This window comes from Globicephala melas, chromosome 19, assembly GCF_963455315.2.
Source record: "Globicephala melas chromosome 19, mGloMel1.2, whole genome shotgun sequence".
Classification (NCBI taxonomy): domain Eukaryota; kingdom Metazoa; phylum Chordata; class Mammalia; order Artiodactyla; family Delphinidae; genus Globicephala; species Globicephala melas.
Genome location: NC_083332.1, coordinates 58,198,022 through 58,209,222, shown reverse-complemented (window position 1 = coordinate 58,209,222; position 11,201 = coordinate 58,198,022). Strand labels below are relative to the sequence as shown.

At 55.1% G+C, this 11,201-nt stretch overlaps 1 protein-coding gene across 3 annotated transcripts in view; it reads left to right on the top strand.

Annotated features, from left to right (window-relative positions):
* Positions 1-3,274: 3,274 nt before the first annotated feature.
* The window catches only part of TAF1C (TATA-box binding protein associated factor, RNA polymerase I subunit C), a 31,322-nt gene continuing 23,395 nt past the window's right edge, over positions 3,275-11,201 (top strand). The window contains exons 1-14 of one of the 3 annotated variants that reach the window (XM_060288588.2): positions 3,275-3,408; positions 6,180-6,422; positions 7,538-7,619; positions 7,801-7,898; positions 7,974-8,063; positions 8,159-8,232; positions 8,836-9,074; positions 9,171-9,287; positions 9,372-9,489; positions 9,576-9,647; positions 9,813-9,948; positions 10,100-10,243; positions 10,742-10,916; positions 11,003-11,140. In XM_060288588.2, coding sequence (XP_060144571.1) covers positions 6,285-6,422; positions 7,538-7,619; positions 7,801-7,898; positions 7,974-8,063; positions 8,159-8,232; positions 8,836-9,074; positions 9,171-9,287; positions 9,372-9,489; positions 9,576-9,647; positions 9,813-9,948; positions 10,100-10,243; positions 10,742-10,916; positions 11,003-11,140 — 1,621 coding nt within the window. In that variant the 5' untranslated portion in view covers positions 3,275-3,408; positions 6,180-6,284. Of the gene's footprint in view, positions 3,409-6,179; positions 6,423-7,537; positions 7,620-7,800; positions 7,899-7,973; positions 8,064-8,158; positions 8,233-8,835; positions 9,075-9,170; positions 9,490-9,575; positions 9,648-9,812; positions 9,949-10,099; positions 10,244-10,741; positions 10,917-11,002; positions 11,141-11,201 lie in introns of those variants that run through there. The other 2 variants (XM_030863191.3, XM_060288589.2) reach the window with 2 other exon arrangements.

The window sequence follows — 11,201 nt, the reverse complement described above, 5'->3', positions numbered from 1 at the left end:
CAAGAGGCACCAGGGAATTTTCTGCAGTGATGGAAATGTTCTCTCTCTTGATCTGGGTGGTAGTTATGTGGGTTTATATGTATGTAAGAACTTGATGAGTGTACACTTAAGACTTGTACACTTTACTGCATGTTAAGTATATATCAGTAACAGGAGGAAATCTAACAGCTTGTTTATAGAAAGGGAAGAAGGAAGGAGGAAATGGAATTGGCCTCCCCGAGCAGAAGCTGGATGGATGATGTGAATAGTGATGTGGTAGGCAAAATAATGGTACCCCCAAGATGTCCACATCATGATCGCCTCAGCCTATGACTCTGTTACATCATATGGCAAGGGGAAATTACGATTGCACATGGAATTAAGGCTTCTAATCAGCTGAGTTTAAGAGAGGGAGATTAGCTGGGTGGGCCCAATGTAATCACAAGGGTCCTTAAACCAGAAAGAGACGGAAGAGTCAAAATCAGAGATGGCCTGTGAGAAAGATTCAACTGGTCATTGCTGCCTTTGAAGATGGAAGGGGGCCATGAGCCCAGGTGTGTAGGCAGCTTTCAGAGCTGAAAAAGGCGAAAAAAAAAAAAAAAAGATAAGTCTCCCTACAGCCTTCGGAAAGGAACACAGCCCTACTGACACCCTGATTTTAGCCCAGTGAGACCCATTTCAGGCTTCTGACCTCCAGAACTGTATGATGTTTTGTTGTCTAAAGCCACTAAGTTTGTGGTAATTTGTTACAACAGCAATAGGAAACTAGTATAAAAGGCCTTCAATATTTTTGGCATATATACCCCTAAAATAATTTTGAAAGACTATGTATCCCCCAATTATTTAGTCACACGGAGTTACGAAAGGTGCAATTTCTAGTTTATTGTATATTGTAATCATCTTTCCAATATGTTTTCACCAAAACCACGGAGATGCAGACTTAGCTTATTCCATTTAGGAAAAACACCCTCCAAATGATTTAATCGTCAAAGCTTACTCTCATAGACAAAGCACTCAGCTAAAATGGAATTACTTCTCATCAGAAATAGTCTGACTTAGCTTTTTCAATTGAAGTAAATGTGTTGATACTTTCTCAGAAGAGCCATCTCATTCATGCCCTCTTCCGTTGATTCAAATATGCATGAAGCATCTTCTGGCTGTTTGGGATATGTCAGGGACCAACACAGACGGAAGAATCCCTGCCCTCGTAGAGGGACTTCTGGACTCTATTTCTAAGGTAGAAGGCTGACCTAGAGGTTGAAGTCTCAGTAATATCAAGTGTCACAGCCAGCAGTTTTCTTCCTTTTTCCTTTTCTTTTTAAAAAAGATTCTTTACTGAAGTATAACATACACGCAGAAAAGTGCACGGATCATTCAATGAATTTTCACACACGGCACAGAGCCATGTAACCAGGACTCAGATGAACGAACATAACACTGTGAGCCCCTGGGACTTCCCCGGCGGTCCAGTTGTGAAGACTCTGCTTCCACTACAGGGGTCATGGGTTCGATCCCTGGTTGGGGAACTGAGATCCCGCATGCTGCAGCCAAAAATAATAATAACAATAATAAAAATAATAAAGAATTGAAAAAATATAATATATAAACAGACCCTCTCCTGAACCCTTCCATCACTACTTCTTACTGAGCCTGCTTTTCTTAGTCTTATGTGAACTTTCTCCTGCAGGGACTCTGCTTTTTGGAATAGCCCCCTTGTTCTGCGCTCATCTCAGGCAACACTCCACGGAGGAGAAAAAAGCTCGAAGCTTCCGAAGCCAAGCACCTCCCAGATAAAATCTATATAGATGGAAGCCAAGAATTTGGAAATTGACTCTTGAAAGTAATGGTTCTCAAAGTGTAGTGCCCAGACCAGCAGCATCAGCATCACTGGAAACTCATTAGAAATGCAAATTTTGGGGGGGAAGGGGAGGGTGGGACGAATTGGGAGATTAGGTTTGACATAAATACACTACCATGTGTAAAATAGCTAGCTAGTGGGAACCTGCTGTATAGCACAGGGAGTGCAGGTCGGTGCTCTGTGACGACTTAGATGGGTGGATTGGGGGTGGGGGTGGGAAGGAGGTCCAAGAGGGAGAGGATATAGGTACACAGACAGCTGATTCACCTCATTGTACAGAAGAAACTAACACAACATTGTAAAGCAATTTTACTCCAATTAAAAAAAATGGAATTAAATTTAAAATAAGTAATATGTGGAATTCTTAAAAAAAAAAGAAGTAGCAAAAAGTTTGTAAGAAGAAAGTTTTTTTCTGGGACTAAATTCTAAGAGGAATTCATTTAAATGAAAAAAAAGTTGAATAAAAAAAAAAAGAAATGCAAATTCCTGGATCACATCCGAGACCTACTGAACCAGAAAACGCTGGGGGTGTGGCCCAGCAAAAGGTTATAACAAGCCCTCCAGGGGATTCTGATGCATGCTCAGGTCTGAAAACTACTGGGCTGGATAAGGGTGATATTTATGATCGCACAGTAGCTCTTAAAGCTTGGCCCCCAGACAAGCAGTATCAGCGTCACCTGGGAACTCAGGAATACAAATTATCAGGCCCCACCCCGGGCTCACTGAATCAGAAACTCTGTTGTTGTTGTTGTTGTTTGTTTGTTTTTTTGCGGTAAGCAGGCCTCTCACTGTTGTGGCCTCTCCCGTTGCGGAGCCTGTGCTCCGGACGCGCCGGCTCAGCGGCCATGGCTCACGGGCCCAGCCGCTCCGCGGCATGTGGGATCTTCCTGGACCGGGGCACGAACCCGTGTCCCCTGCATCGGCAGGTGGACTCTCAACCACTGCGCCACCAGGGAAGCCCAGAAACTCTGTTTTAACACACCCTCCAGTTGATGCTGATGCATGCTAGAATCTGGGAACCAGTGCCTAAAGCTGTATTTGCCTGACTACTGGGAAAGCCTCATGCATTCCCAGCAGTACCTGTACTCCTATTTGGAAAGCCTGCTTCACAGGATATAAAGACAGTCAGTAGGATTCCTACTGACCAATAAAGTGCCTGGCTTATAGTAGGTGCTCAGTGTTTGTTGAGTGAATTAATGCAACAATTCTGTAAAGTAGGAAGTTAGTTAAGCAGAGGTGAGTTTCGCACGCCCGTCAACCTGGACTTCACTATTGAGATTTGAAGGCATTTGATTTCTACGGCCCACAGCGTCGCCTGCACTCGCATTCCCCCTCCGCCCGGGAGGTGGCGCTCTGGAGCGCCCGTGAGGCCAGGCTGGGAGGCGGAACTTCCTGCCTTTCAGGGAGCACTTCCGGCCCAGCCCAAGCGACGGGTAAACGCCGTCGTGGGGCGGTCCTGTCGAGGGCGCCGGAGGGAGGTTGGTACTCTCGGGCTCCCTCGTGGCTCGAGGGTCAGGCGAGCGTCACGCGGAGGTTCGTTTCCCAGACGAGCACGGAACGGCCGGGGCCACGTAAGTACGCATGCCGCCCGGACGGGACGGAGAGGCAGGTCGCTCTGCTCAAGTCCACGGGCGCCAAGCTTTGTGGCTTTGGGACAAGTCGCCCAGGGTTTACAAAGTGGGGTATTAGCAGCCGCCGGCTCATAGAGTAGGGAACATCCCACCGATGTAAAGCGTGGTAGCAACAGCTGTCTGGCGCACGGCGTTTGATGCGAGACCTCTGTTATTGTTGTTGGGTTGAAATTCTGGGGCCTGGAGGTGGAGTGGGAAGAGGTGGATAGGGAGGGAGTGGGCGAGTAGATGTCTGAGGGGAAGAGCCGCCCGGATCCCCTCTCCCATCCCATTGCAGGCGCACTTTTTGTCGTGCCCGGCCTGGCATGAATGCAGACCCGACTGATTCTGCAGCCTTGGCGGTCTAAACGGGCCGAGAGAGCCCAGGGCGAGGGCGGGAAGTCGAGGCTGTCTTGTCTCGGGGCTTCTCTGAGGTCGTGGGCTCCACCAGCGCCTTCAGCCTGCCTGCGTTTGTTTGAGGCTGTTTGGCTCCTTTTTCCTCTCCTTCATTCATTCCTGGATTTGTTCCTTCAGTTTTTGGGTTTTTTTGTTTTTAAAAAAAAATTTTAGGGCTTCCCTGGTGGCGCAGTGGTTAAGAATCCGCCTGCCAATGCACGGGACACAGGTTCAAGTCTTGGTCCAGGAAGATTCCCACATGCCGTGGAACAAGTAAGTCAGTGCTCCACAACTACTGAGCCTGCGCTCTAGAGCCCGCGAGCCACAACTACTGAATCCCGTTCGCCTAGAGCCCGTGCTCTGCAACAAGAGAAGCCACTGCAATGAGAAGCCCGCGCACCGCCACGAAGAGTAGCCCCCGCTCGCCACAACTAGAGAAAGCCCGCGCGCAGCAACGAAGACCCAATGCAGCCAAAAATAAATAAAATAAATAAAATTTAAAAAAAAGAACAATGAGTAACATTTGTTTAAAATTTTTTTAAAAAAATTAAATTTTAATTTAAATTTTTTCATTTTTAATTAATTTTTGGCTGCGTTGGGTCTTCGTTGCTGCGCACGGGTTTTTCTCTAGTTGTGGCGAGCGGGGGCTGCTCTTCGTTGCAGTGCGTGGGCTTCTCATTGCGGTGGCTTCTCTGTTGCGGAGCACAGGCTCTAGGCGCGTGGGTTTCAGTACTTGTGGTGCACGGGCTTCAGTAGTTGTGGCTCATGGGCTCTAGAGCACAGGCTCAGTAGTTGTGGCCCACGGGCTTAGCTGCTCCATGGCATGTGGGATCTTCCCGGACCAGGGCTCGAATGTGTGTCCCCTGCATTGGCAGGCGGACCCTTAATCACTGCGCCACCAGGGAAGCCCTGCTCCTTCAGTTATAATGTACTGATTGTTACCATGTAGTAAGTACCAAGGCACTGGGAATAAAGGCTCTTCCCCATGGGGACTCTTAGAGCAGTTTGGAATTAAACGGCTTTACCTTTAAATATCTAATCCCACATTGCAATGTGTGCTCTGGAGAAGGGATGCAGGGTGTTGTGGGATAGTATTGGGAGAACTGGGAGAGGCTTCCTGACTGAAAATCTGAAGGATGAGGAGGATTTTGTAGGTGAGTAGGAAGGGCAATGGTGTTCCTTTTAAGCGGCAGATAGCGTGAAAGGGTCCTGCAGTGAAAAGACGCATTCCCGCCACTGTCCTCTCCTGCTGCGGAAGAGAATGGCTGCAACAGCCAGATGCCAGGAACTCAGAAATGAATCAGATACAGTTCCTGCCCCTGGAGAGCAGTCTCGAAGAAGAAATAAGGCTGTACCTATAAACCACAATTAGAATGAGGCTGACACATGCCCTAAGAAACACACATTCATTCAGTTGGCAAGTATTTCCTGGCATGTACTGTGTGGTGGGCACTTTGCCAGGTGCCGAGGGTACATGGATGTCCGGAGGTTACAGACTGAATGGATACGATGCAGATGCAGTTCCGAGGGGAAAAGTTTTTGCTTCTGAGACTCTAAGGCTGGTGTTTGCTTCTGGTGCGTGGGAGAGTGGTGGTGCAGAACTTGGATTTGGAATCAGGGCGGGGATCAGGCTGCTGGCCTCGGGCAAGTTGCTCTTTCCTGAGCCTCAGTTTCCTGAACTCCATAATCGGGGCAGAAGAGTACAACCCGTAGTGCCGTGTCTGGCAGGTGCTGGCGCTCAGTGAGCGAGCACTGCTCTTATTTTTGCAGGTAATAAAAAAGAGGGATGATGGCTGTTTATCCTTCTGGAGCACTTTGTACTGACCAAAGCCCTTTGACATAAGTTTATTATTATTCAACACAGTCAGTTCCTTTTTCTGGAAGTTACTGTACTTGACAGTGGGAAGGCAGACAGATAAGACTCGTCTCTGGCTTTGGGGAACTTGAGTTTGTCTTGGGAGCGTAGCATAGAGTGTGGGGTGTGTAGTCTATGAACGTGTAATTATAATTAATACATAAGAGCATGCTGGAAGCGGACCCCTCGCCACCTGTCTGACTTCGGCCTGTCACTCACCTCCTAGTTCGGTCCATGGCTGCCCAGTTGTTTCTCACACGCTTCCTGCCCCAGAACTTCTGCACTTGCTGTACCCTCTTCCCAGCGGCCTTGTCATTAGCTCAGGGTATGCTGAGCGCCACCTTCTTACGATGCTAAGACCACACCCCTCGGCCACCACCATCCCCTCCCTCCTGGCTGGTTGGTTGGTTTTAACGTAGCGCTTATTACTATCAGGCATTAGGTGACATAGTCATTTGTTCTTTGTTATCTGCTTCTCCAGAGAAATTGTACTCCTCTTAGGGTGCTCTTCGCCCTCCAGGAACCCCGGAAGTGGCTGTCAGGTTCAGGTCTCCGAGGAAGGCCAGGGTGGTTCCTGTTTTCCAGGATGGACTTCCCCAGCTCCCTCCCGCCCTCGTTGTTTACGACTGGCCCCCTTGGTCTGAGCGATGTCCCTGACGTGTCCTTCCTGTGCAGCTGGAGAGACGCGCTGACCCTGCCGGAGTCCCTGCCCCAGGGTTCTGAGGTGAGGTTGGCAGGGAGAGCCTTGGTGGCTGCAGGGTGGGTGCCGTCCCTTGGCCCCCCATCCTAGCATTCACACCAGTTGGCAGGAGTGCAGAGTGGGGTGGCATTGGCACAAATCTGCTAAGACACAGGCTGAGCCAGAATCCCGTCCTTTGGGGACCTGGGATGCCCTGCCATCCGCAGAGGGTTTACTGAGCGGGAGCTGTTGGCCCCCATCTTTTTTTCCTCTATTTGTCCAACAGATACTCACTGAATAGCCCCTACTATGTGCCAGGTGCCTTACCAGGCCCTGGGAATCCAGAATGAGTAAGTGAGATGCGCTCCCAGCCCCATGGAACAGAGTTAGGTTGAGTGAGAATAGACAAATGGATAAAATCATTACAAAGTGAGAACAGCTCTGAGCGAAAGCAGAAGGGTGCCGAAACCGTACAGTAGGGGTGGGGGGGGGGATCTGGGCCACGAAGGACGCCAGCTCTTTCCCCGGAAGCCTAAGCCATCTGGCTGCCACTTGGAGACAGGCTGGTTAAGGATTACGCCCGGCAGAGGCAAGTGGGCGAGAAATTTAAAAGAGACGCTGGCATTGGGCGGGAGGGGCTCCCTTGACAAGGAAGGGCTTACGTCAGATCCGCCCCTGCGGGAGCCTTGCTCGCCTGCCTGCTGCTCTTCCGTCCCCAGGTGTGGAGCTGAGCTGTCTCAGGCCAGCCCCGCAGTGGGATGGAGCAGCCTGTGGGCGTCCCAAGTAAGTGACCACAAGGTCTCCTGAGTGTAAGTGAGACTCAAAGGCCAGGGGCGCCTGCGAGAGCCTGTGCAGCCTGGAGGTCGAGAGCACAGACTGAAGTCAGACTGCCTGGGTTCAAATCCCAGGCCTTCTCTTTAGTGGCTGCTGCCTGGGACAAGGAACGGCCTCGCTGTGCCTCCATTGTCTTCACCATTAAAGTGACGATGGGGCTTCCCTGTGGCGCAGTGGTTGAGAGTCCGCCTGCCGATGCAGGGGAGTACCAGTTTGGCCGGTGCCTTGGGGGGATTAAATGAGTTAATAAAAGACAAGAGTGGGTGACGGCGCCTGGCCCGGCACACACTCACTGTTCTCTCGTGGCCACGGTTGTGTTTCCTCAGAACACGGCGCCGCACGTGGCCAAGGGCCTGCTCTGGGAGCCGGACACCCCTGGGCCGCTGCCCTTGCTGCCTCCTGGTGCCGGTAAGAATCTCGGCCTTGGGGCCCCCTCCCAAGCTGCTCCCCGCTGCCCCTCTCCCCCAACTCCCGCGCGAGGCCTTTCCTCTCCCTGCTAATTCTGCCCTACAGGGCCCTTGGCACCTCTAGGCACCTAGGGCACCTGGTTCCATTTCCGGGCCCTTCCGCAGCCTCACTCTCCCCTCAGATCCCTGGGACCCCGGTGTGACTGCCCAGGATCTGCTTTTCCGGGGAGGTTACCAGTTCCGTAGACAGCCCCAAGCTGTGCTGGACGTTACTGAGCAGGTAAGCGGCCCCACGGCGGACAGTGCCACGCGGCCGGGGCTGTGCCTAGTGACCTGGCCTCCTTTCCTCCTGCAGCTCAGCCGGTTCTTGTGGGACCATGGGGACATAGCCTTTGCACCCCTGGGGAAGCTGATGCTGGAGAATTTCAAACTGGAGGGAGCACGGGTGAGTAACCCCTGGCCAGCCAGGAGAGGGGGCTCCCCGCTTCCTGTCGGGGTAAGCCCTAGGGCATGTGAGCTTGACGAGGCCTTTCCACACAGAGCCGCTCTAAGAAGAAGACAGTGGTCAGCGTGAAGAGGCTACTCCAGGACCTCGGTGGACACCAGCCCTGGGGGCAAGTGGCTAGTGAGAAAGGATGGGATGAGTGTGCCTAGCTGGTGGTAGGGCTATGGAGGGAACCAGGGCCTGGATGCTGGTTTCCATCAAACTGCTTCCACACCCCCCGTGCAGTCATGAGCCACGCTGCCCCATACAGAACTCCCAGCTGCACTAGCCACGTAAGGGAAAAAGAATGGAAGTTCATGCGCTACAGGCACGGCTGCATCCAGGTGCTCAGATGTTAACAGGGCTCTGCCTCTGTATTTCCTCATCCTCCTGCCTCTGCTTGGCTTAATTCCTAGACAGACTGTTTGCAAGCGGCAGCAAGATGGTTTATGATTCCAGGGAAAGGGCTAGTGTCCTTCCTGAGGCACCAGCAGAAGTCCCGGGAACAGTGCGGTCGGCTTGCCTTGGCTTGGGTGTCATGCCCGCCGTGAGCCGATCCCTGTGGCCGGGCCTGGATCATGTGACTGCAGCACAGGAATCGGGTGGGCTGGTTTCCCAGAGGAAGAAGTTCTAGGGTGACCGAGAATGCGTCTGCTACACCTGGCCTCCCTCGGGATGGTACCCGCCCTCTTCCCCATCACCCACAGCCTGACCCTCCTCCTCTCACCCCCAGCTGTCCCTGGGCTTACCTCAGCCACCGCCAGCGCCGGTTCTCCATCCTTGGGGGCCCGATCCTCAGCACGTCGGTGGCGAGCCTCCTGGGGGAGCTGCTGCATGAGGAGCTGGCCCTGCGGTGGGAGCAGCTGCTCCTGGACGACGCCTGCACTGGGGGCGCGCTGGCCTGGGTGCCCGGCAGGACGCCCGGGGCTGGGCAGCTGGTCTATCCTGCAGGAGGCACCCTGGACAGGCTGTGTATCCTCCCTCGCTGTGCATGCTCTAGGGACAGGTGGGAAGTTGGGAACCTTGAATGGCCATAACACATGAACTTATCCTTAGCGAGATGCCCAGACTTCCAGAAGGTCAACCTGACCCCAGGCAGTGAGCCCCGGGTTCTCGGAGACCCTGGCCATATCCGGCTCCGGGGACCTGTCCGGCAGGTGGTGACCCGCACCGTGCAGGGAGAAGGTAAGGCCCATAGACACCTCCCCCGTCCGCTCACTGACCTGTTGCCTGACTCTGACCCTGACCCTGACCCTCTCCATCCCTCAGCTCTGCTGGCTGTCCGCTCTGACTACCACTGTGCCCTGTGGAAGGTCAGTAAGCAGGGGCAGCCGGCCCCTCTCCAGGTGTTGCAGGTCGAGAAGGGGGCCACAGGGATCAGCCTCAGGTGAGGGGCTCACTGAGGCTGGTCTCTGTGGAGATGGGCGTGGGAGAAGGGCGTGGCCCGGCATTCATCACGTGTGTGCCCTGTAGCCCTCACCTGCCTGGAGAGCTGGCCATCTGCAGCCGTTCCGGAGCCATCTGTCTGTGGACTCCCCAGGACGGGTAACGCCCCTTCCCCATAAAAGCCCTCCACCCCAACCAACGGCTCCCGCAGAACCCGGCCCATGTCCTGGACACCAGGCCAGGTCACCCCAGCCTCCCCCCATCAGCCGGTCTCCCCACCATGGCTGGCCTGTCTCCCCACCATGGCTGGCCTGTCTCCCCAAGGCTGCAGCAAATCTACAAGGACCCCGAGACCCTTGTGTTCCGGGACCCCTCTCCCTGGCGTTGGGCAGACTTCACCGCCCACCCTCGAGTGCTGACTGTGGGTGATCGCACCGGAGTGAAGATGGTGGACACTCAGGTGAGGGGACAGAGCAGGTCCTTGGCGGGGGGGGGGGGCTTCCCCCGAGAGGTCGTGATGAGCTGCAGGGCCAGCGAGCCCCGGGCCAGCTGCAGCAGGTGGCACCAGAGATGGCGGACCGTGGGCTGGCTGACCTGGCCGTGTCCCCCAGGGCCCGCAGGGCTGTGGTCTGCTGCTTTTTCGTGGAGGGGCAGAAGCGTCATGCCAGAAAGGGGAACGGGTCCTGCTCACCCAGTACCTGGGGGAGTGCGGCCCCGAGTGTCTGCACCCCACGCTCCACCTCATCTGCACCCAGGTGAGCGACACCTTCCCCTTCTTTCCGTCCTGCACCATCGCAGCGGTCACTGGAGACGGTCCTGGACAGCTGCTGGGGAAGGGGGAAGGGCGTGGGCGTGGGGGCAATGGCCAGAGCTGGACAGTCCCCCCGTGTCCGGAAGGGGAGAGGAGGTCTGGCTCCACCCTGCCCCCTCAGGACCCTGGGTGTTAGTGGGTGTGTCTCAGGCGTATGTGCCAGGGTCAGGTGAGGTTGGGGGAGGCTGGGTGAAAGCCTCTCTCGAGAGCCCTTCTCCCAGCAAGGCCATCAGGACAGGGGACAGTGCCACCTGCTCGGGGGTGCCTCCTGTGCGGGGCTGGGCAGCTGACGCTGCAGAGGTGGTCAGGGCCGGTCCTGGAGTGCTGAGACTTAGCCTGAGAGCCACATGGGGCCCCGGAGGGGGCCACCCAGGGGGACCTGTCCCGTCCCTCTCTCCCACTCCTCAGTCACGGCCCCTCTGTCTTCTTCCTGGGCCTCCAGTTCTCGCTCTACCTGGTGGATGAGCGCCTCCCCTTGGTGCCCCTGCTGAAGTGGAACCACGGTCTCCCCTCCGCGCCCCTGCTGGCCCGGCTGCTGCCCCCGCCCCGCACAGGCCTCCCGCGGCCGCTGCTCCTGGCAGGCCAGGGTGGGGAGCTGCAGCTGCTGCACATCGCAGGTGAGGGGCGGCGCAGGCGGGGGGCGGGCAGGAGGGCGGGCGGGGCCGGGCCTGGGCAGGGCCTCAGCTGTCTGTCCCTCCTCCAGGAGAGGGGGCCTCCACACCCCGGCTGGCAGGGCCCCCCCAGTCTCTCCCTTCCAGGAGCGACTCCCTCTCTGCCTTCCCCCCACTGGAGCCCAAGAGTCAGTGGCGGCTGCAGGAACGTCTGACAGCACCAGCCATAGGTGCGCTGGGGCAGGGGAGTGGGTTTGACGAGCCGCACCCGCACCAGGCCGTAGGGTCACG